A 25,325-nucleotide genomic window follows, 5' to 3' on the forward strand; every position below is an offset into this window, starting at 1 on the left:
ATTTTCCTTACACTACACAAGACTGAATGTGAGAATCGCTTGTGGACGTGTTGGCGGGGCTGGAGGGAGAGACCGAGGAATCTCTTGAGAACGTGTGTTGCGAGTGAGGTTTACAGTGCACGGTGTCGAGAAAGAATTCTCCTGGTCAAGCTGTTGCTCATTCTGTCATCTCTATCGCTAATTACGGACCGTCTTCCACATCAATTGCATGCCACTTGCCTGCTGGTAAGCGCCATGTCATATTTTGTTACGTTTCTTTCCACCCTGTGCAGTTTGTGCTTCCTCCGGCCCGCGAACAGGAGACGCTTCTTTACACAAGGGACGTGCGAGCGTAGGACAAGCTGTTCAGCCGTGTTGTTCAAGAATATCACCTGGCTTCTCAAGAAACAGCTGGTTGAGAGCCTTCAGTTAATTACCTACGATCTGCTAAACTTGTTCGATGGGCCGAATTTTCGCCTCTTGTGCGTAACCTTGGTTCTTCATAGTGTTTCACAAGTGGCAGTGGGTTCAACAGCTAGGCAGATCGAGGCAATAGCCATTTAAAAGATCTTCGCTAAAAAGACCACAAAAGTACGGAAGCTTATTAGCACCTCTGAGGAAAAATTTCTGCGTTTATGCGAGACCGTAATTGTGTTTGTACGAGATAGTATTGCGTTTAAACGCAATAGTTAATTTGTGAACAATATTGCCTCCTATAATATTAATATATCTTGCGTTACATATGCAATAAAAGCGTTCCATGCAACGTAGCACTTACTTAAACCACATAAGAGCATTGTCACACGCCTCTAGTGTGGGGCGGAATTGTAAAGACGCACGTGTACTGTCTTAGGTGTACATGAAGTGCAACACCCGGTCAGCGAGCATTCCTGGCTTAACCGTGTGTTGTTTTCGCCGTTCCTATTACAAGATAGGGCGATATGAAACTGTCCTGTACATAGGTTTTTGCCTACTCTTAAAATATTGACCGGAATGCACCTGCAATGACTTGATAGTAATCAAAAGAAATTCCGTAATCAAAAGACCTGTCTCAAATGAACTATGTACGGTATCTGTTATCTTGCTCCCGGGAAATTTCGGACGGCACTTTTACGTGTACGCACTTCAGGTTTCAGTAGGTAGGCTGTCAAGGAACAAGTAAAGGTTTGTTACGTGCTGAAAGGAAAAGGGCCACAACGACTCTGCTGTGGACCCTTCTTTAGGTGTGAAGAGGGCTGAAGAAGGCTCCACATCTGAAGCGCTGTTGCTCTTTTCAGCATGGCTTAAACATTTAACTCGTTCCTTACTTGCAAGTTGGCGGCTTTTCCTGTGAGGGGCTCTCTGAATGCCCGCTCGTTCTCTGCTCTCCACCACCTGACACCTTGGCGCTCGCTGGTTGCGTGTTGGTCCCCGGTCACGTTAAATTTTTACCACCGTCGGTCACGCTGTGCCACTCGACACCGTGGACACTGATGGAAATGTGTTCAGCGCCACCAGAATTGTGTTAACCGACACCCAGGGGGCTGTTTTTGTTTCTTAGTGTTAAGCAAATAATATGGTGCTCCAGGAAGCGATACAAGAGCATCGATAGACCGTAAAGGCTCCCTGTCGTTGTCATTCACGGTGCGAGTTGAGCATTAATCACCTTGAACGTCTCATCGGTGTAAATAGGTAGCAGCCATAACGCGGAAAAGTACCGTTTTGTTTCCCCGCGCTTTGTGTGAGTTTGCGGTTCTAGAAAACGCAGTGAGCGTTCGCGTTTACGATTTTAACGCAAAACCGACTGTGAATACGTGAGCGGCATGTTCTGGCTGCGTTCTCTTTTATAAGATAGGATCCCATTAGTAGCCATAAACAATTTCTTGCATTAGGAATTGGTCTTTCGCATTGCAGGCTATGTATTATTAGTGGTAGCTGGATCTACAGTATGGTTATATAAAATCCTAAACATTATGCTTGATAGTACGACCCAGCAGGAGCCCCTTTAAACATTTACCTGTATTCATTGCTCAAAGCGATGAGTTGGAGCGCCTCTGTGTACTCGGCTACAGTAGGAATGTATAAGGCAGAACATGGGGCGGAAGGATCTCTCCGTTTTTCCACTTGTGGTGCATTTCGGGGCCATCAGTTGTCAGCGAGCGACGGCGAGAAATGGAGCGAAACGGCGTGCTGGGAGAGAATCGATAGCCCCTTTGGGTGGCGCTGCGAGGTTAATTCATTTTGGCTCGAAGCGGCATTTCGGCACCGTTCTCTGTCCGGCAGGTATACTTTTCCCGTTATCTGTTACAAACACGACGGGTGTCGGTTACAGAAGCCGTAATGAGACGGGGTATCAACAAGACGTATTAATTTTTCAAAGCCCTCTGCGTTTTATTGGCGAACTTACGTGTATTTCACAGCTCTTAGCCGCACCTATTTTCTGCGCTCTTTTAATTACCCGAGGATAAAGTTGCAGGAGAGGGGACAAGGATAGCCAATTCCTCAGCCATTGTGGCGTGTAAATGAAATTGCCCCGGGTGAGCTGGCGCAGGCGGCAGTCCGTCAGGGTCGTCGTGGAGAGAACTGGAAGATGCTGGAAGAGTCCCTTTTTTTCCCCTAACACCCTGTAGCAATCAAATCTTTTAAAAAGGGATAACACAGAGACCGCGCGTTTATTAACCGCTTCTTGGAGTTTCGATGTCGTTTTAAATCAAAAAGGAAAAATGACCAGAATAACGGTGCTAACATTTTGACAGGAAATAATTTTCTTATCTGAATATTAGTCTCGTATTGATATATATTTTTTTTAATTCAGCAGCTAAAATGCACCCTACACCACCCTTTGCTACTGGAGCGATGCGCACCGACTTCGGGTTGTTTCTGAGTCTACTGGGCTTTTACGTAGCTGGACTTCCGCTAAACTCTCCACAGATGCCGAGGAGAATGGTATTTATCCTCTTAGTCCTGGGTGTCTTTCAAGGTAGGTTCCTGGGGAGATGGAACGGGCTTTTTTCCCCACAATATCTGCTAAAAGATGTTACTCTCGCATGATACTAAATGTAACAACATCTACTAAATGTTAGTCTGATGTAGCTGAATGTGGAAGTAGTGAATTATTAATGCTTATTAACTTTCCGTAGACTGCAAGTTGCTATCCCTAGCCATTTTCTTGTTTCCCCTTTAAAATTTGAGCCACTGTTACAAATCCAAGTAACTGAAAGTGCGGAAAGTGTTTAAGCATTAAATGTTTCCCTTTGTAACAGATTTGCTGTACAACTAAGATCATGCAGTAAACTGGCTATTTTTGCGCACGCGTATTATTCATTTATCCCCAGAAAACCAACCACTCAGTGCTGTTTTTGTAGATGACGGATTCAATTACCCAAGATAGCTGGTTTCGTGTTAGCACCTTGGACGTGTGTTTTTTTTAATTAATTCTTACAGGAGGTGTTTGGGGCCAGTCGGAAGACCTGCTTACAAAGCGGGGACACGCCGGACTGGCGAACCACAACACTGTGACCAGAAAGGGCGGAGGGGACGCGGGCGGTGGGAGTCCGCTGGAGCGGAGTCTGCGGAGGCTGATGGAGAGGATGGATTCTCCCGACGCGCGAGCCAGCGGAGGACAAGAGCTGAACGGAGACAAGGGCAGAGTGATCCCGGTCCTGGGTAATCCCTCTTTGGAAGCAACCAAGGAGGGCTTGCAAGCCATCCTGACGACTGTGTTTGAGGACACCGACATGGAGATCTACCTCAACGCCCTGAAACTCATGTATACGATTTACCAGCCGCTGTTTGCCGAGCAGGCTCTGGAGGAGCTGCCCGGTGCGCTCGTTTGCGCTCTGCTAGACAGGGAGGACTGCGGCGGCGAAGCCAGTGGTCTAGCCGCCCAGGCATTCAGGTATCTGCAGTCGCTCCTCGACTCCATGCAGAGACAGAGCTGCCGCTCCACGCAAGCCAGCAACCTCGGGCGCTCGCTGGTGACGAGTTTCCAGAGCCTCTTTCCTTCGCCCACGCAGGAGTCGCCAGTGTTAGACCGCCTAGCCGATTTCCAGGACCGCCTGCTCACCTGGGCTGGTCTCCTGCCCCGGTTTTTCTCCGCGCGGCTGAGCGACGCTTGGCACGCGTTCATTAAAGTGATCTTTCCAACTTTTGCTAATTACGTCGCCGACGTGCTGGCGTATTTAATCTTGACCCCAACTGGTTATTTGCAAACTGGGTTGGAGATCCTGGTCGATGTCCCTGTTATGGACCAAAATGAGCAGTGCCAGCAAGGTTCGTGAAATCTTACCTTGTTCTGCTGTGCCCAGTTGTGTGAATGCAGACTAGTACCATGTTTTAGAACCCGGATCACCTGGTGTTTCATATAGTTATTATAGATTTCCATACGATATTAAAGTTCTCTAGAGAGATATTTCCCAATAATCTAATAACGTAAAATAGCTTTAAAACCCAAGAAGTACAGCCCAATGAAATTTTGTATAGATCTTTTCATTTTAAGTTAAAATTCTAACAAGTTATTGAAAGCAGCACAGCACAGAAATAGTGTAATGACACACACTGCATTGAAAGACCTACATATTTTTAAAAATCCACGCTGAATTTTGAAGTGCATGTACAGGATTGATGTCACTCCCAGTGCAGTTATATCATTGCCCTTCCTGCTTGTTCTTTTCTGTCTAGGGGATTTGAAACAGCTGCTCATGTGGTAAGTTTCCCATATCATGTTTCTGAATTGACGGTTCCGGTTGAAGCATGCCAGTACCTCACAGCTGTAAACAATATTGACCGGATCCTAAAGCAAACCTTTACTTCATAAGCACTAGGACAGTGAAACACTGGATAATCGTTTTCGACTTTTCCAGAACAGAACACTACCCTCCCGCCCACCACCACTGTGCTCTATGGGTACAGTTTGGGTAGATATGGTTGAAATTTACAACAGGCAGAGCTTGGATTGCAGGGATTTTAATTTAGTATGGTCTTCAGGCAAAATATATTAAATATAAAATCTGAATTGTGTGTGTATTGTATATACTTTTGGGTTTGCTTATTATTACTAATATTTCTAATAATAATCTTAGTAGTATTGAGCAATCATAATACATAGTGTTGTAAATGAATAGATCCACACTTTGCTTTCCACAACTATATCTTACTTGAAACAGTTCTGCAGCACTGAATGACCTAGTAGCTCATTTTAGACTCCCCTGCAGTGTTTGATTGATTTCACGCATGCATTTGTGCCATTGCCTGGGCCAGTTCATGGGACCGTGTGCTGTTTTGCCTAGGGGAATGAGCCACAATGTCAGCTGGAATTTCGGTGATCTGATCCTGGACATTTTCCTGCCATCGGAGCCTCCACTGTGCAGCTACCCAGCCCCCGAGTGTCAGGCGGTTCAGTTCACACGGTCGCTGCTGCCCAGTTCCCCTCCGGAGGCCTGGAGCTGTGACCCATATAACTTCACTCAGGTCCAGGGAGCCATCTGCTCCAGGCTGCGCCTGGACGGGCAGCCCTCCGCTGCAGTCTCTTCTTTGTGCAAGGCTCTGAGCAACCTGTCTCCCCCCGAGGCCGGGCAGGTGTGGAACAGCGGGTGCAGGAGCGTTCACACCATCTCCTCGCTCTTGTATGGTGGGATGGACTGCCAGTCTTCATCTCAGCGGGCCAGATCCACCCTGAGCCTCAGGGAGCTGGTCTGCCTGTACGCCAACTGGACCCAGTCCGGCCGCGTCGATCCGGCCTCCGTGTCCTTCTGCAGTGAGAACGACAAGGAGAATTTCTTCCAGGGCGTCTGCTATAATGGGAGGCTTTTGCCCCTGCTGATGCAGGATGCAAACAATGCATGGCTGTCGGCCTATTGCACAAACTTCTCTGACGCAGATGCGAAAAGGTACTACTGCAAGTACTCCACCTGGGTTCCCGAAACAGTGGACCCTTCGGTGCTGAGTTTCTGCTGGACCGTGGATCAGGCTGGTCTGGAGAAGGCGCTCTGCAACGATCTGGAGCTGTTCCTCAGAATATTTGCCAATCCCGGTAACGTGTGGCTGTCAATCAACTGCTCTCTTGCAGAGCCGCCCGCTGAGGTTCCTGCTTCGGAAAACATTGCTGACCTGTGCCGCTACAGTAAGTGGAAGGAGTCTGCCTCGGTAGACATGGTCACAGTGTCCATCTGCGCGCAGCATGACGGCGAGAATTTTAATCGCATAGTTTGCACAGATGCGAAGATACTTGAGGTTCTGATGAGCGACAAAGAAAACGTCTGGGTTAAAGATTACTGTGCCAGCTACTCAAGTGTGTTTAATAACAGCCATCTCAGCACTGCTGCCTGGTGTACGTATGATCAGTGGATGGAGGGGTTTGTGGATCCTTCTGTTGTAGCCCTGTGTTGGCAGAATGACCAGCTGACCTTCAGTAAGAATGTGTGCTGCAACATGGCCTTGTTCGAGAAGCTCAGTTTGGAGCTGCAGAATGAGTGGCTGCTCTCCGCCTGCGGGGAGAACGAGACCAGTGAGGCCGTGGGGCAGGCGTGCCGATACAGCGAGTGGAGCCTCCCGGCTGTGATCGACATGACCGACGTGGCCGTGTGCGCCGACTACGACAAGGCGAACTTCACGCAGTGGGTCTGCGCCAACGAAACGCTCCTCCAGAACCTCCTGGCCAACCTCGACAACACCTGGCTCGTGGAGTTCTGCGCCAACCTCTCCGGTTCGGGGAGTGTCTCTAGGCTTAAACCGGCAGAGCGGTGCCTCTACGAGTCCTGGGCGGTTGAACTTCCAGACTCGTCCCTGCTGGCTTTGTGCTGGGACTTGGATCACGCAAAATTTGTGTCCCTGGTTTGCAAAAATTCTTTCCTGCTTTCCTTACTGACACGGGAACCTTCCAGCTTTTGGGTTGGTACCCTCTGTGCTACGTACAACATCTATAGCAACCAGAGTAGCGGCAACAATACAGAGCCCAAACCGTGCTTTGTGAGAGACCTGGTGAGACAGCTGAACTGGTCCTGCAGTGTAGACTTCACTGCTGTCTGCCAGCAGAGCTCCAGCCAGTTGCGGGGCCTCCAGCACTTTCTTCAGTGTGGGATAGAGGCAATCGGTCTGAAGACAAACAGCCTCATTACCGAGCAGGTGTCCACAGCATTCGCACAGGCAGCCAATCAGGTTGTGATCCTCCTGGTGGTCCTGGAAGATAATCGCCTGATCTCATTCCACGCGTCGGCGAACATTCACCTCAGCGTGCTGGAGTCTGTCAGGGCTTACCTGGAGTATGAGAAGAACTTCGAGAACAAGAGAGTTCTTCTGCAGTGCTTTGGGGTAAGCAGAGCCCAGACACAACACTCTGTATTTGGGCTACCTTATAATAGCCTGTACAGGTGGTTCTTATTTAGCAAAAATACATGGTAAATGTGTCAGGTGACATACTGGCAAAATAGTTCAGGTGGGTAGCTGCGTCAGCATGTGTAGGCTTACACCTGAAGAAGGCTCCATGGCCGAAATGTTGTGTTCTCTTTCTTCTTTTTTTCAGCATGGAATAAACCTATTACTTGTTCCCATACTGGCAAAATGGTTAGCACTTTTGCCTCGTAGTGCTGAAGCCCAGGGTTCAAATCCTGGGGTACTCTCTGCATGTAGTTTGAATGTTTTTGCCATGTCTGCGTGGGTTTCCTCCCTAAAGTCTGAAGACGTGCTGCTAGGTTCATTGGCTTTTGGGAAAACTGAACCTGGGGTGAGTGTGTCTGTGTGTGTCCAGTGAAAGAATGGTGTCCTGTCCAGGGTGTATCCTGCCTTGAGCTCATTCCTTGCTGGGATAGGCTCCAGCATCCCTGCGACCTTGACCCTCAGTTGGATGAAGAGCATAGGAAATGGATGGACATGTAAACAGTTGAATTGACCTACATTTTTTCCCTGCATTTGCATGTATATGTAAATCTATCTGTACATAAAGCATCCAAATTCATAAGTAACAGTCATAATTTAGATATGCAAGGGAACGAGTCAAAGGTTTATTCCATGCTGAAAAGAGAAGAAAGGAAACACAATAGCTGTAGAACCTTTTTCAGGTATGGAGCCTACTTCTTCACACCCGAAGAAGGCTCTGCAGCCGAAACATTGTTTCCTTTCTTCTCATTTCGGCATGGAATAAACCCTTTACTTGTTCCCTTGCAGCCTACGCACGCTGACGCCGCTACCTACTTGAATAAGTTAGATATATTCATATTATCCATTTCAAATCGGTTTCCTGCATGACTGTTGGTTTGTGTTCTTCTGCAAACAGAACGTCCTGACGAGCATGATGCAGACGGCGCGCGAGGTCTCACACGACGGCTTCTTTCTCATCAAGGTGAGAGCGCGGGGATTCAAAATATCCTGGCATCGCCACAGACAAGCGACTCCCTCGGTGTGGCCCGTGTGGAAACGCCCCTTTTCCGTTTGTGCTCTGTCTTTCCTCCTGTGCCTCATTTTGGTGTGCGTCTTGGCCCGCAGGAGTACTTCCGGATCCCCCTGAAGAACCTGCGAGCAGTGCTGGCGGCGACAGACAGCACGACGGCCAGGCAGATACTGCAGTATCTCACCAGGAACATGGAGGCTGTACAGGTGAGTGCTCCTGTCTTGCTGAGGCTACCATCCCTGAAGCTTCCACCCACCGTTGTCCTGCGGCTCTCCTGGAAAGAGCTCGTGTGCACGTGTCTGTGCACAGCCATCAAAAGGTGCTCTCACAGTGCCATACAGAACAAATGTAGGACTAGTTTACACTGAGCTCGGTGGGACTCTGAACTGCCAGCCATCCCATTCAGGGCCATAGGGGAGCTGGAGCCTATCCCAGCAAGAGTGGGCACAAGGCAGAGGACGCCCTGCACAGGATGCCACTCCATCACAGGGCACACACACTCACACCAGGGCCGATTTTCCCAGCAGCCAATTAACCTACCAGTATAGCTCTGGACCGCGGGACGAAACCGGAGCACTGGGACTAAACCCACGTTCCCACGGGGAGAAGATACAAACCCCTTGCAGAAACGATTTGAACCCAGAGCCACTGCAGTGCGAGGCAGCAATGCTAGCCACTGTGCCAGCAGGACACCTCTGCTCAGACGGATCCCTCCTTTATTTCCAAATGTCAAGATTTTGGTCTAAGCTTCATTCCTGTTCAGTGTTCCACGGATGACTGCTTGTCGCTTCTTGTTCTGACCTAGATCACACAGGACTACCTGAGGATCTTGGTCTCCGTGTTTCTCCAGAAGCACCTCTATGCTGACAGTACCATCTTTGTGGACCTGGCCCCTCTGCTGCCCTATGCCACTGTGCCTGATATCTTATCGCTGCCCCCACTACAGGGCAATACAGATGTGTAAGAACTTCGGTTTGCTGTGTGCTGCTTGCATCACTTTTCTGCAAGACTTTAGCCAGGCGAGGCACTGCAGGAGACCTCAGGTTGGGGTTGGACTAAGGATGGAAATAGCGTGGTGTTAGAATTACAGAAATTACAGAAATATCTAAAGTGACATTTATGGTTGTGCTAAGAGATGGGTTTAGGGTTAGAGTTACAGTTGGACCTGGGATTAGTGTTAGGGTTATTGTTAGGGTGTGCTTAAGGTTAGGATTTGACCTTTTGTTTTGTACTTACTGATGAGCTTTTTTAAGCAGTGCCTGCTATTCAAATGAAGGCTAAGGGTTGACATTCATTTCTCTATCAACTCCAGGCTGAATATCATAAATGCCAACCTGCAGAAGCTTTCTCTCGACCAGAAGAAGGCATTTGGGAAATGGTTCAGCTCCTCCAGCCTCTTCTTAAACACGTCTTCTAATCCCCCGACTTTCATCCAGGACACCGGAGATCTGATAGTGTACCTTCCCTTCAGCAAATTCCAGAGTCTCTCATCTGTGCAGGTAACTAACAACAGCCATGCTGTGAAATAAGCAAACTTACAGTACAAACCAGAATGGAACTGAACATGCTCAGAAACCACTGCATGTTACAGCTATGTGGATCTCTTCACTATCACTGCAAATGAAGAGCTGATGTCCAGAGAGGTGCACTAGGTAAAGGAAGAGCTCGGTCATGAAACCATGGCTGCTCAGATGCTTTTAGTGGTCTCCAAATCACTAAAGCTGCAGTTGCAATGTGTGATTCTTTCCCGTTTCAGATTTTCAATGGTCTTGACGTTCTCCTGAACAACTCCCTGAGCAGCCTGCAGAGTCAGTTTGTGGCTCAGAGCATTCTGAAAGCATACAGAAACCTGTCTTCTTCTGACATTAAGATGTGAGTGTGTAAATTCAACATTCAATGCTGGAAAAAAAGAAACAGCAAGGTACTGTTATTTTTATGTCCTGAGAAGGAAGCTGTCACAGGGAGGGCGGGGGTGCCCAAGTGAGTTCTTTTAAAATGGAATGATGGCTCAGCCGCAACAGCATTTGCAAAAGTGGTGGTTTATTTGGACAGTGCTCCCCACAAACCAACAAACAATTATATATAGTCCAAAAATAACAAGTAGAACAAAAATACACAAAAAATTCCTCTAAGAGTTATAGACCAGGAGTTCCACCACACTGAGGTCCTATCAGCTACCTCCCTGTGACATTTGGTGGCAGCAGTGGGATTCCTGGCCTGTGACTCTCGGTTGGGTGCAAAAGTGGTTGAGCCATCATTCCATTTTAAAAGAACACCCCTCCAGCCCTCCCTGTGATAGAAGCAAAAAGATCTCGATCTCTGTTAATCTACCAACTTGTGCACTTCATCATCGTGAGTAGTGTTACATTAATTCACAACTGGGACTTGTGTAGCTTTCCCATCAAGCAACTGTGTCAAATACTGAATGCAAAGCTGTCAGCGAAAAGTCTGAGGACAAAGAGAAAAAACATTTAAAAGGGGGAGATCATTTCTGTCAGATTGGTGTTTTGTTTTTCGCCCTGTTATCATTTTGGATCTGCTCTTTGCTTTCCACAAGGCTGGGGAACCTGACCTGTTTTGCGAGCACTGTCGATTTACTGGCATACAAAAAGAGGGAGGCCTTCGCCACGATCCAGGAGAATGTGAAGGAGTGTATCCAACAGGGACTGGCGGTTCCCGGTGAAATGGTAAAACTAGGAGTCTCTGAATCCCTACCCTGTAGCACTGGAAGCCCGCTGGTTTATTCCTCTCACCTAGTAGGAGGAAAAAAATAAGAACGATCAGTTACAGATTGCATTTTGTTTCATTGTCTTGACGGGTGCTCTCAAGGTCTGCTGTTGTCAAGGCAGGCTGTTTCAAGAACAGCATGCTGTGTGATCTCGTCCGTGTGGAGAGCTCTCCTTTGAGATGATGTGTCTTGTGCAGATCTCGGGGCTGTTCCTCAGTGACAGGGGGCTGCTGAAGAACACGAGCTCTCTCAGCGCGCAGCAGCTCTCGGACCTGGCGGAGCTCCTGCCCTGGCTGGGCCTGCCGTTCCTGCGCCAGCTCTCCTCAGCACAGCTGCTGGCCGCCCTCCCCGCCCTCCACACCAGCCGCTTCACACCTGCGCAGGTGAGTCAATGCACACCTCATCATAGCCTTTCACTTGTGCAAAGTTCTTCCCTTGCATTCCTGTCTGCTTCACTGCTTTCCCTCTCCTGTTCTGTGTTTTTAGCCTCCTGTTCCTGTTTTCTGTCTTATAATACTCAAGATCCAGAAAGGAGACCTGGCACTTAAATTCCATTGTAAGTCTTTGCTGCAGCTAAGCCTTAATTACCAAAGTGATCTTTAACATCTGGAATAATTAAGCAATTAAGGATCAATTCAGTGTAATTAGTTTATGAGAAGATTCAATGTCTTGTAATGGTATTGAATTACCAAGCTCGGTTTTGTCCAGCAAGATCAGTGGTAGACTAAAGTAATTCATACTGCGGTAAGCATTAATAAGGATAGTTGTGCTCAGCACTTGCAAACATTTTGCTGTGGTAATTCATGATATTGTCGTAGTGTGTTTTAGTAAAACCCAGCGAAACCAAGACAGAGCTTTAGGAAAGTAAATGGCAATGAATGTGAATACCCATGGTATTGGTGACCACACCAGGCTAAATGTCCATAAGGGATTATCTACATGCTGGGGGGGAAAGTGACTCTATATTCAATATCCCGGTGAGCGTGAGACGGATGGGCTGTCCACACAGCTGTGGGATGGAGACTGACACGCCCTGCTGACTGCTGAGAAAGGCCCACACAGTCGCTGTTTGTTTCCTGTCCCTCCTTCTGAAGCCTTTGATTAAAACAGCGTGACTGAACCCCGGCTGTTTCTCTCAACACCTCAACACAGCTGACTCAGCTCACTTTGCTATAAAATATAATGATTCTGTTTCATAAAACACAAAAATAAACTACGATCATCCTCATTCCCTGAACTTTATTCAGTGTTTGGTCTCTTAGTTGTCTATCATTTGATTATAATAATACTGAAACCCTGTCGTGTGTAAAGTAATGATTTTGTATTTTGTTTCTTTTTATTTTGTAGGCCTGGGAAATTGTTGACAAGATCTCGCAGAGCAACAGTGTAGGTGTCGTAAGGCTTTTTGGGGATTTTTTTAGTGCTCTCCCTCTGAAGCTCAGGCTGCTGCGTGCAGAGTGTGCCAGAGGACTGATTATTTAAGGACAAGGCCTGGACAAGCTGCTCGGCTTGTGTCTGGGAAGTGCGGTGTATGCCGGTGTCGATTCCAATCTGAAACAGGATGAGCGCAGGGTGTTCAGTAACCAAATCATTTCAGTCCTTCAATGGAAGAAGAGGCCCACAGAAGCATCTTGTTATGTCTTTAAGACTTCTCCGGCTGCGTCACTTGGGTTTTTGTTTGCATACGAAAGGCACCGTCCCCGCGCAGCAGTAGATGTGTTGAGTTTGAGCACAGGAGTGGGTCCGAGTGAGGGTGCTGTCTCTCCACAGCCGGCGGTGACCGAGCAGCTGGCGGCGCTGGGCTCTCTGATAAGCGGTGTGCAGGTGGAGACACTGCAGTCTCTGCCAGGAGACGTGTTCCTGGCCGCTCTGCCCAACATCACTGCCATCCCAGCCCTCCTCAGCCCCGCCCAGACGAATGCCATCACCGCCAAGCTCTGGGTAAGACTGGCGACGAACCACCCCTCAGTGAGTCACCCACTGCCTTCAGAAAAGACGAGTAAAATCTGGCCAGGATCGACAGCCAGATATGCAAAGAATGCACTCTTATCCTTTGTGATAAAGGACAGGACATGCACTGGGAATGGAAGGATTTAGACTGACGGGTAGAGTGAACTCTTTACATTCTGGAATGTCTGTCTGTGTGTCTCCAGGGCTCCCAGGAGATCTCGGGCCGGCTGGCCTCTGCGGATTCCCTGCTGCCTTTTACAGCCCTCCTGAGTGTGAGACCCCACGCCTCCCTGCTTCTCGCCAACCTGACCACTGCCCGGAAGTGCAGCTGGAACACGCAGCAGGTCTGGTTCCCTGGTACCCCATGTGTCCAGTCAGAGACTGTCTGTCAGGCGAGCTGCCTTCTAAAGTTCAATTTGGGGTTCTTACACATTTTGAGACCTCAATACCTCAAGTGTATTGCACTCCACTGCACAAGTGCTTGCACACTGTTGGCCGTGCACTGGACCCTCCCACTTACAGCCACTCACACGCCCCGCAAAGCTAAACCTCCCGTGGGGAGAGACAGGAGGGACGAGGGTCTTTGCTAGGAGACGTGTCACTGCAGCAACCACCTGATTGCTGTTTCTTTCATCTCGGCAGGGCGAGGTCTGGGCTGTGTGCCGTCTTCATTTCCTTAATTAAGTGTTGAATTATTAACGAGCAGGTCAGGGCTGCTTTAGGGTGACTGGGCCAGGAGTGCCTCAGTACGCTGCCTGTTTCCTCACGCTCTGATCACAGAGGAGCAGCAGTTAACAAAGCGTGCTCCATCAGCTGTAACATGTCAGCCCTTTAACAAGCTGTACGTCTAAGCTGGCTGGGGAAGCTGGTTTATCCTCTCCTAATCTGTATATTAGACTGTCTGTGCAATTAAACCCCTTGCGTGCTCCTTAGCTTCCGAGCCTACAGACATCTGACAGTGAAGCGGAAACTGATCAGATGAACATAACAAATCACGCCAACGAATCTCGTATGGACCTAAAATAGACAGGGCAGCTCGACATTGCGAATGAATGAGCAGGGCCTGATGCCGATAGTCATGCTGAAAGCTAAACATTATCCCATGGGTGCTGTCAAAAAGTGGAGTGCTCTGTAAACGCACACTTAAATATGGGTGGGTCTTTTCTTCTTTAAAAAAAATATTAATAAGAAAATCTTCTTTTCCAGGCCAAAGTGCTTTTTAAAGAAGCCCTGAAGACTCTGGTGAACATGTCTACAGATGATTTCTTGTAAGTTGAATACTGCACTGCAGAAGATAAAATACAGACAGATTAATTTTTTAGTCTGCATTGTTCAGCCCTGTGAGCTCATATATCGCTGTAGGAAGAAGTGACAAAGCAGGAAGCCACTGTAGCAAACTGAAATTGTCAGCCTGGCCTACAGGAGACAATTTGCACAACTATAAGTTAGGCTGAACATTGAAGGTGTGGTTTTCATTAGCAAGGAAAATGTGATGTCTGTAAAATAGATGCATTGATAGTTCTGCCACTGGCCAGCTGGTACCCCTGAGTGGACTGCACCCCATCTGTCATGTCCTGTTGAGATAGTGCCCTACTCTGTCCGTCCAGTCACACGCGAAGTCTGCTGAGCGAAGAATGATAAAGACCTTTTGTCACCACTCACTTCTCACTGGTGGGGCTGGTGGGATAGCTCCTCGTTTATCACGTGCATCGGTTTCATGAACTGCATCAATCTTCGTGATCTAAGAATTGCGAATCGTACTGTGCTCTCCACACATTAACAATCTTTCTTCTTATTAAAAATCCAGTTCTGCTAATAGCTTTTGTTTTCTAATTAGCCACACATTTAATAGAGCATGATCATGTGTAACACAGTCTCAACAGATTTGGACATTCCTCTTCACACGTGTGGGAGGCGTGATGTAGAATTTAAAGATGAGGCTTTGGAAATCTGCATCTTAAGCTGGGTTTCCTATTTCAGAAACTGGGTCGTTAAATTCAAGTTATAGTGTTTTTTTGTGTTGAAAGTAATTTGTGGCTGTCTGTTGTGTGTGTCCAGACCTCTGGGGACGGTTGTCCAGGGAACTGACTGTGGATCTCTAAGACACCTCTTCCTCTCCCGGCCTTCCCCTTCCTCAATCAGCACAATCCTGACCTTTCTGAGAGATCTCCCTGTCGACCTTCACACCTCACTGGTAAGTACAATGACATGTGAGCCCTAGGCTCCGTCTTTCAAGTAGGAAATCCCCAAGCAGGCATCTCTGCGTGAGACTTGTATTTTAATTCTTGAGAACAGGTTTCAATGATCTTTGATCACAGAACATGTTACTTATCCCTGTCTCCCTGCCACCTATCCATCAGAAAAAGTGCATCAATGAGGAGCTGTACAGTTTCAACTTCTTCTCGGAGCTGCTGGGGAAACTGGGCAGTCAGATAGCTCTGGAGATTTCGTGAGTCTCATCTCTTGTCTGTTTTGTATTTTGCTTTATGTGACACTCATAGCTTTTGACATTTGACTGTGCTGTTTTCCCCATTTGGATTATTTGCTGCGGTTTTCAGTTTTTAATTGGCTCTTTCAGTGTGGTAGCTTGTTCCTCTTTCTCCCCTGCTCTCTCTCCTTATATCCCCTGTGATGACATCTGTAGAGTCAGCACCATAAAGAACTTCCCTGTGGACATGATGAATACTCTGAAGAGGATGATAGTGGAGGCCCCACTGTACTTTCTCCGTTTACCCAACATCAAACAGGTCCTGCTGGTGGACAAGATTGTACAGAGGCTGGTAAGAGCAGTATCAAGCTGTCCTGTTAGTTTCAGTGACGCTGTCCTGGACTGTTTTAACTGCAGGGGGGTTTGTGATCTTCAGTTTTGCACATTCCGTTTCACCTTTTTATACATGATTGTTTCTTTCTGATAGTTATTTGATAAAAGCTGGTCACTGTTTTTTTACTCATTGTCACTGTTGTTTGTATTTAAGAAAGCGATTACCTTACTAACTTTGATTTCCTATTGTGTCCTAATAAGAACTAAAGCTTCCCACTATAAAATCAGAAAATGTCTTAAGGGTGGCAGAATTCCAACTTCAAGAGTGCTTGAAGTTTCCAAATTGCTTTTCTGTAAATGTGTGATGTGTGTTTTTCCTTTTTTGAAGAAGGTGCAGTAAAGTAACAGTGATGAACATACGTCATGAAAATGACCCAGTGTATTGCCTGTGCTATGCCATGGGTTTGTAAGTGTGTGGCTGTGTTCTATTGCATCTGCTCTTCGCTGTGCTGTTGCAGGCGATTGGGCAGAGTCATACAGGGATGCTGTGAGCACGTGTGCTGTCTTGCAGGGCATGCACACAGGGGAGTTCTCCAAGGACGAGTTTGAATCCCTGGGCGCCATGGCAACCTTTGTGGTGGACGAAATCTTTGTCCAAATCAACCGGCAGTATTTCGTGGAAAACATCGAGCACATCAGGAGCTTCTGCTTCGATAAGAACAAGAAAGAAATCGTAGGGAGGATACTGCAGGAAAATGCCACTTTTGGGTATGAAATCTCACGATGAATAAAAAGAAAGCCTTGGGCTTTTAGGGTTGGACTTCGCCTGCAGGAAGCATCAAGCTAAACTCCGAAAGCATCATTTTAATAAGAGGTTTGCGTGGGGAGCTGAGTCCGCGTGAGCTGCAGAGGACCAAGCAGATGTTATTTCCATACTGTGTTCACACATCCGAAGAGGCTCCACAGCCAAAATGTTGTGCTTTTCTTCTTTCTTTTTAATTTGCATTTTGCTGTTAATATCGTCTTATTCCTATATTAAGGCTACAGGTAATTACCATGCCCTGATTGGATAAATACTGGGTACCAGTAATTTGCCTTCTTCTCTTGATTTGTTTTTTTTGTATTGGAAAGAAAGTCCCACTGACTATTCTCTGTCTTTTAAGGCCTGTACCGAGCTGGACATCACAGACACTGGATCAGGTGGACAGATTTGTTTTCTTCCTTCCCAGAGCCACTGTCCAGCAGTTGCCCCCGGTAGGCAGAGAGCCCTCACCGAGGAAATATGAATCAGAGCCTTTTACATGTGTGAATGGGCCATGCTGACCTTCCTGTGTCCTTGTTTCAGATGCTGATGACCCAAGAGAGGATAGAGAAGTTGTTTTTGGGCCAGCAGAAGTGGGAGAGCAGTGAGTTTGGCGCCCTCTGTCAGCAGAACACAGATGCATCGGATCTGCGAGCTGTTTTCGAGAGTCAGCAGTTCACACTTCAGCACTTTCTGGGCTTCCTGAGACCTGGAAAGCTCTCTAGGATAAGTAAGCCAACATAGCCTGCAACAATTGGTTATTTCTCTTCTTTTTTAGTTCAGTGCATTTTTCAATAATTCTGAAATATGTGTTTCCTTTGAATGGAGAAAGTAGTTACAGTATGTTGTTTAGAACATGTTGTTAATGCCAAAGCTTCCTGGTTGAACCTTGGTTTCATGATCTTTTTACCCAATATACCAGTGGGTGGCACCTCTCTCTGATCACCCTCCCCTGCATGTGTAATGTCAGCTACGTCTATCTCCCTGGCAGCTCCGACTCTGGTGCCCAGCTGTGAGAGTCTGCGTGCCACCCGTCCCTCAGCCTGGAGTGTGGACAGCCTGACCAGCATGCCTGCTGAAGCATTTGTCAACTGCCTTGAGCTGATTGGCCAGGAACCCTTCTTCACGCCCTATGAGCTCACGCTGCTCCTGAACAAGGTCAAACAGGTAAGGGAGTGAGTGAGCAGTCACACAGCTAGAGCCCACTCACGATTGAGCTCCTCAGCAGGGAATAGACACAATTCACCTAACCTCTCAGTTAAAAGCTACCAGGAAGTCGAGGAGTGTCTCTCAGAATCAGGGCAGAAATCTCATTAATGGTTGCTTGTTACAAATAAGATTTTCTCGTGAGGCCAGTCCATTTAGAAGCTCACTTTAGCTCCTCCTAAGACTTTCAGCTGTACCACAGCATCGCTGCAGCTCCTCTGGTCCCATGTCCCTGCAGATCTACGGCCCTGCCTCCTCCTTCTCCCCCAGCGTGGTGGCCCAGCTGGGCTACCTGGCGGTCCGGCTGACAGATGACGAGCTGAGCCGCCTGGCCCTGTCTGACCTGCGCGCTGTGTCTGCCCTGGGCCAGGTCGACACCTGGAGCCCCAGACAGGTACACCTCACGCGGGCATGTTAGTGCTGGGGTGTGGGTACATACCCTTGCTGGATCATTTCTGTATTGGTACAACAGACAACAACACGCACAACAGACACACTTCGTCATTTTCTTTTTTTCTGTCTCTACTTCTCTCCTTCTCTGTCTCTGATTGTGGTTTTATGCATATATATTTGGTTTTGGAAAGCAGTACAAACTGCATAGTTGGAAATCTTCTGCCTTTCTGATTATGCTTATTGTTGATATGATATGATAGGATATTCTTTTGTACTGGCTTAGTTTAACAAGGAATCTATATTACTAATTTTTTCTGCTTCTCAATTAACTATACAGTTATAGTTAAAAGTATAAAGTTTTTCCTTTGCTGGCCTTGCCTGGTTGAAAGTCGTAGACATAAGACATCAGTGTCCTGCTAGTTTATGTAGGAAGAGCTGGACAGCGTCAGTGTTGTGAGAGTGCAGGAAAGTGAGGCTGCTCCACCCCCTCTCCCACAGCTCTCAGTGCTCTTCGGATCCGTGCTCAATTCTACCAAGCTAACAGCCAGCAAGCTGGACTCCAACACGCTGGTGGCACTGGGGTACATCGTGTGTGGGATTAAAACTGCTGACATGACGGCCCTCAACCCAGTGGAGTTCAGGTAGGGCTGAGGCACCGGCTCAGTACAGAAGCAATAAGAATGTCAGATGGGTATATGATGAGAACACACCATTAGACCACAGGAGAACCTCATTTCCTTAGGGACCACATGACAGCATTGTAGGGACAGGGCTTATTATGTCACCTAAAATTAAGTGTTATTAAAAATTTCAAATAATCTTTGTTTGCCTTGACCAAGCAGCCTGTAATCTGTCACAGAATCTCCCACATGAAAAGACCACCAGGTCATCCCAAGGCTGTGATCACAATCAGGGGCTCATTCCTGTGACAGGCTACAGGTTGCTTGGTCAAGACACACACAGATTATCAGAAATCTTTAATATCACTTACTTTTAAGTGCAATAATAGGCCTTGTCCCCACAAGATCTATCGGAGCATCCAGCTGAATAGAAAAAGCTGCAATTTGATTGCCAGTATGGAGCCACACTCAACATGTTTCAGTTTCTAAAAAACTGATTTATGCTCCAAAGCTCTGAATGATGTCGTGATTTCATCTTGCAATGGAGGATGCTGCTGAGTCAATTGCCCAAACACTTCATCAAGTTCATGTAATATTTTGCAAGTGGCTTTGAAAACTATGCATGCTTCATTGACTTGAGTCATTGACTGGGTTACGCTGAGGGTATGGTAGGTGAAGCCAAAGTGAAGAGGGTTTGGCTGTGAAATGCATTGTTTAAGACATGCTCAAGCCACTGCTACAAGCTTAAAGAGTCTGTCTCCCTCCCTGACAGTAAGGCAGTGCTGTGGATCGGCCGGATGAACCTGCCCTGCTCAGAGCAGCAGCTGGGCTCACTGGTGGGCCTCCTGTCTCAGGCGGCGACGTTCGGGCCCATCAGCTCCTGGGGCCCCGAGGTCTTCATGGAGATCGGCTCGGTTGCAGGTACCCGCTACTTCCCTCACGCAGCCCCCACGGGCCGGCCCGAAGGAGCCCCCACACTCTCACTGCACAGGAGCTCCTTCGTTGGCTTTGCCACTGGAGATGGAGCGAGGCCTTGGGTCTGAAGGCGGTGTCCAAAACTCGTTGCGTCCCGAGTTCCAGCCTGGGTCACGTCACTAGCCAATGTGACACAGTGGGCTGGGCACGGCCGGATGTAGGGTCAGGAGTGTCAACCGGGGCTGTGCCGGCTGCTAGTGACCCCGTGACCCCTGTGACTTCCTGCGCACTTGCACACATGTGATACTTCCTGTGAGGGACATGCCTCTCCTCCTGTGGGCGCTGAACCTTCGGCACAGGGCTACCAAGCCTGTGACGTGTAAGAAGACAGGTGGTTTGGAGGTTGGCGGGTCAGAGGGGTCTGTCTACACTTCCTTACCGCTTATATAGCGCTTTTCTGGACACTCCACTCAAAGTGCGCTACAGGTAATGGGGACTCCCCTCCGTCACCACCAGTGTGCAGCCCCACCTGGATGATGTGACGCAACCATAGTGCGTCAGGACGCTCACCACACACCAGCTATCAGTGGGGAGTTCAGTTTATAGACGGAGATTATTAGGAGGCCATGATTTCTAAGAGCCAATGGAAAACTTGGCCAGAAATGCCCCTGGATTTTTAATGATTACAGAGATTCAGTTTCGAAGGACGGTGCCTTTTTACGGTATAGTGTCCCCATCACTATACGGGGGCATTAGGATCCACCCAACCCTCGGGGTGAGCGCCCCCTACTGGCCCCACTAACACCTCTTCCAGCAGCAACCTTAGCTTTCCCAGGAGGTCTCCCATCCAGGTACTGACCGGGGTCACACCTGCTGAGCTCCAGTGGGCTGCCAGTTGTGAGCTGAGATGTGAAAAACACACAACTGGAGATTCTAAGCAGTTGATTTTCTAACAAAAAAAAATTCTAAACAATTCTAACTTAAAACAAAAACACGTTGTTCTATTCATTCAGCACTTAAAAAATTCCATTAATTTTCCACGGTGTTACAGATAAACTGAGAAGATATGTACAATGTCTGTTGTGGTCAGTGGAGTTTCTCAGCTGCTGTCTCTTGCCCTCTGGTGTGAATGAGTAGCAGGTATTCCCGACATGTCCCTGTCCTCACTGGTGAAGGAACAGATAGAGGGAATGACTCCGCTGGCCATCTCACTCATCCCCCTGGCCAAGTTCTCTGTAAGTCCTCTAGGCTGTGTTTTTTGGGGAGGTGGGTATTTAAAACTAAGGTGCATGCCGGTACCCTGCATGTACCAGCTGATTGCATCTTTTTGTTAATTAAAACTTAAACAAGTATATACAGATAACTCACTTATTGTCTGGGGTTCTCATCTGTAGGCCTGGAGGTCCACCGCCTAATTAAGTTTTCTGTCCAACCAAGATCTTCATTAGAATATTAAACTAGTTATTTTCTTAACTGTGCCAGCTTAGCATTTCCTGCTCTTTTTTCAAAAGTTCTTCAGCTTTTGATGTTTTAGGGATTTCCAAAAATCTGACCAGCGGTTAAGAAAATGTCCTTTCCTGTATGAGTGTTGTCCCTGTGTTTCATGACCCTGCCCCCTCTCCTGCCCCTGAGCAGGTGGTGTTCAGTCCGGACCAGATCCGGATGTTCTCCTATGACCAGGCTGCAGCTGTGACCTCCAGCCAGCGCCAGGCCCTGAGCAGCATGCAGCTCACAGCGCTGTCCATGGTGCTGACGCCCTGGGAGGACAAGCCCGTGGACTTCAGGGGTGCGACACACTACCTTACGCTTTATATAGCGCCTCTCACCACAATTAGTATCTCACAGCTATCAGCCAAACTTGTAAGAAGAAACTGAATCTCTTGGTCGTTCTCGAAAATTGAGTCCATGGGGAAAAAAACCCCCACAATGGTCCTCATGTTGACATGGCCTGGTCAATATCTGCTTTGACAATGGCTTTCCAGAAACCAGGAGCAGGGGGATAGCTAGAAATGTCAACTTGGCATATAGCAACAGCAGATGCAGAGATAACCGTTCACATCATACTGCTTTACACTGAGAAACTCGCTATGGCCAGACGGAACTACTCTGAGCCTGATTCGTGTAATGGAATGAGCAGAGGTTCATTCCAGGCTGAAAAGCACAAAGAAGACGTTAAATACTCTAAATATCTCAGATACAGAGCCATCCTCAGGGCAGTTCATTTATAATACCTACGAGCACATGCCCCTGGAACAAGCATTCACACTTTATAATGATCCTCAGCACCTTGATACTCATATAATATTCATCAACACTGAATGTTCACCTGATACTTGTTCACAATGAAGGAGCCGAACGCTGTGCTTTTGTCGCTGATTTCAATAAAGAACATGTGGCTCAGTAATCACATTAGTGTGGCAGTGTGTGGGTTGTCTTCTTCTCACTTCTCCCATGAAAGAGACCTTGGTAAAACAGCCAGACAGATCGTCACGCCCAGAGCCCAGTGATATGAACAGGATGGACTGGTGTGTCGCTCCAGAGTTGTAATGGAGCCTAAGAGAAAAGAGCTATGAAGGCAGCTATACTGTAGGACAGCAAGTGTTTTCCATCTTCCCAGACCTGAGCACTTCTTAGAGTGGTAACTTAAATCTTTCACACTGACATGAAATCTCTGGAAATACGAAGCGTGTTTGGCAGGTGAACAATAACAGAAACAAATGTCTGGAGAAGGCGGTGTCTGACGTGCTCCTCTCTCTGCGGTGCTGCTGCTGCTGTTGATTGCTACCCAGAGTGCAGTTCCTCAGTGTTGCTCTTCTTGTTGACAGGAAGGTCCACTGGACTGTCGCTGCAACCCGCCGCCTCCGTGCTGTTCCTGGGCCTGCTGTCGTTCTTCCTGTCTGGACACAGCCTGCTTCATTGAGGCAGACCTGCGCAGCACTCACGTGCTTGTACACACACTAGCACATACACTCATGTGCATGTACACACACACACTAGCACATACACTCACGTGCTTGTACACACACTAGCACATACACTCATGTGCATGTACACACACACACTAGCACACACACTCATGTGCATGTACACACACACACTAGCACACACACTCATGTGCATGTACACACACACACTAGCACACACACTCATGTGCATGTACACACACACACTAGCACACACACTCATGTGCATGTACACACACACACACACACTAGCACACACACTCATGTGCATGTGCACACACACTCATGTGCATGTACACACACACACTAGCACACACACTCATGTGCATGTACACACACACTAGCACACACACTCATGTGCATGTACACACACACTAGCACACACACTCATGTGAATACACACCATTAGCACACACACTCATGTGCATGTACACACACACACTAGCACACACACTCATGTGCATGTACACACACACACTGGCACACACTCATGTGCATACGCACACACTAGCACACACACTCATGCATGTGCACAAACATGTACATGCACACAAATTCATGTATTCACACTAGCACACACACTCATGTGAATGTACACACACTAGCACACCTGTGCATGCACGCAAACGTGTACATGCACACACACACTCATGAGCTTGTACTCACACTAGCACACTCTCGTGCATGTACACAAACTAGCACACACACACACTAATTTGCAAATACACAACCGTGCACACAAACACGTGCATGTAGATACACATACAAATACACAAGCACACACAAACACATGTTCATACACACACAGAGGACTCCTTACCTGCTTTTCAACGTCTCCACCTGCAATGTAGTTAATTTCTAATTTACTGGCCTTCTTCCTTTGTCTCTATTAGTGTTGCATAAATCTTTGAGTCCAACAGTCCCACAGCCTTGCAGCTCTCTGTAGATCATCAAGAGAGTAAGACTTGGGGAAAAGAACTCAACTCATCAAATTAAATACAGCAATCAGTTAAATTACATCATTAAGAACGTGGGTGGGAAAAGAACTGGAATTACGCTACCCGGGTGCAGAAATATCATACTTCCCAAGTAAATATTGGGATGAAGAAAAAATATTTAGATACAAACTGTCAGATATGTGTCCATAAACAGATTCAACTCTAAAGGCATCTGGAGCCTAACAGCGTGTTCTTAGGATTGTGTTGGAAAGTCTGCTTCAACTCCGCATTTATGCGGTCCTGTCACAGGGGTGTGGGTTTACAACTGAGATGATGTAGTTACTGTTACCCACATTTGACCATTATTGGTATTGGTAAACCAATATCATTAGTATGGTCCACAATACAGAGACTTCCCTATTTTGAAAGTGTTGAAAGTGGATAAAACTAGGATTTTAGAGAACATTGTTTAAAACTGAATGGCAGGTGCCTACGTTTTATACTGTAGTAGGAAAGCACAAAACACCAGCCCTCTTGGTGTGTTTTAAGGTGGGACAGACTGAAAGCAAATGATGGTGTTAATCACGAATGATGAATAATAAAGTCAGTTGTAGCACTTATTATCAAGCGCCTGTTATTCCACGGCTATTGCGGAATCAGAAGGAATTTTCTGTAAGGCTTTTTTTTTCTTTGTCTCGAAATGTCGCGGACATTAATAGTGTGGTGTACACCGACTGTCCAACCCTGGACCCAGAGGGCCGGTGACTCTGCGGGTTTTCATTCCAGCTCCGCCCTGAACGAGATAAACCAGCTGGTTACTGGTTTAACTGGACCGATTGAACAGCTCCCGTCAGCTCTGCAGGTGATGCTGCTCCAGAGACCTTTGTCCAACCGGGGTTGGACAGTCCTGGAGTAAAACGTGTTTTACACATATCCCTTTTTACGCAACGTAAAAATGGCTGATGTCTTCACATATTTGTAAAAACTGAGACTATTTCTTAAAAAGTGAGCTGGGTCATTATATTCTTTTCGTTATTTTTCAGTCTGCTGTGAATGTTGTTTTAATTATCTTTGTTTTGCTTTTTCAGGCTTTGTACCGCTCGTACGGAATATACTGTATACATTCACATTTCGATTCCTTTTTGTATTTCGCATATGAAACTATAAATGAAAACGTCATGTAATTATCGTCATACTGCTTTACTGCTTTCACTGAATGAAGATGTTAAATTGTGCTATTTTAAATGTATATTCAATTAATCTACTTATATAGTTCCTTGATCTCAACTATTAAGTACAATTATATAATAGAGCGTCTTGTTATATATTTTCAAGATTTATTTTTGTTATTGTAATAATTTTAAATCTACTTGGAGTGATACTGCACAATATTTTACTAATTTTGTGCTTGGTGATTAATTTAAATGCCTGATGTGTGCTTCTAGTATAACACGACAAAAACCGATGTGTGAATTTCATATGGTTATTGTATTGAACTTATTTTTCGTAAATATCATAAAAAGGACGGTATAATAAAACTTCTGTGTAGTAGAGGATATCGTCCGTCCTGTGTGCATCTGGATGTTCAAACATTGCTCATTAAACGAAATCAAGCATCTCTACGGTCTCTCCTGCGATTGTATTCCAGATCCGGAGCGCTGCTGCACAACCACAAAAATACAAACTCTCCTAGACGGATACAAAAAAC

At 47.0% G+C, this 25,325-nt stretch overlaps 1 protein-coding gene across 1 annotated transcript; it reads left to right on the forward strand.

Annotated features, from left to right (window-relative positions):
• Positions 1-43: 43 nt before the first annotated feature.
• On the forward strand, positions 44-25,235 carry strc1 (stereocilin 1). Its single transcript, XM_088641012.1, has 29 exons — positions 44-225; positions 2,774-2,938; positions 3,403-4,230; positions 4,639-4,663; positions 5,247-7,266; positions 8,228-8,293; positions 8,437-8,547; positions 9,147-9,301; positions 9,654-9,840; positions 10,098-10,213; positions 10,899-11,028; positions 11,267-11,452; positions 12,417-12,455; positions 12,840-13,010; positions 13,223-13,363; positions 14,226-14,287; positions 15,078-15,213; positions 15,380-15,468; positions 15,664-15,799; positions 16,352-16,548; positions 16,944-17,034; positions 17,126-17,312; positions 17,574-17,749; positions 18,027-18,182; positions 18,680-18,822; positions 19,574-19,722; positions 20,854-20,951; positions 21,352-21,502; positions 22,542-25,235. The coding sequence occupies exons 2-29, from the start codon at positions 2,782-2,784 to the stop codon at positions 22,634-22,636; spliced, it is 6,198 nt and encodes a 2,065-aa protein (XP_088497138.1). The 5' UTR covers positions 44-225; positions 2,774-2,781; the 3' UTR covers positions 22,637-25,235.
• The last annotated feature ends 90 nt before the right edge of the window (positions 25,236-25,325 follow it).

Source organism: Lepisosteus platostomus, chromosome 7 (genome assembly GCF_059453375.1).
Source record: "Lepisosteus platostomus isolate fLepPlt1 chromosome 7, fLepPlt1.hap1, whole genome shotgun sequence".
NCBI classification, from domain to species: Eukaryota; Metazoa; Chordata; class Actinopteri; order Semionotiformes; family Lepisosteidae; genus Lepisosteus; species Lepisosteus platostomus.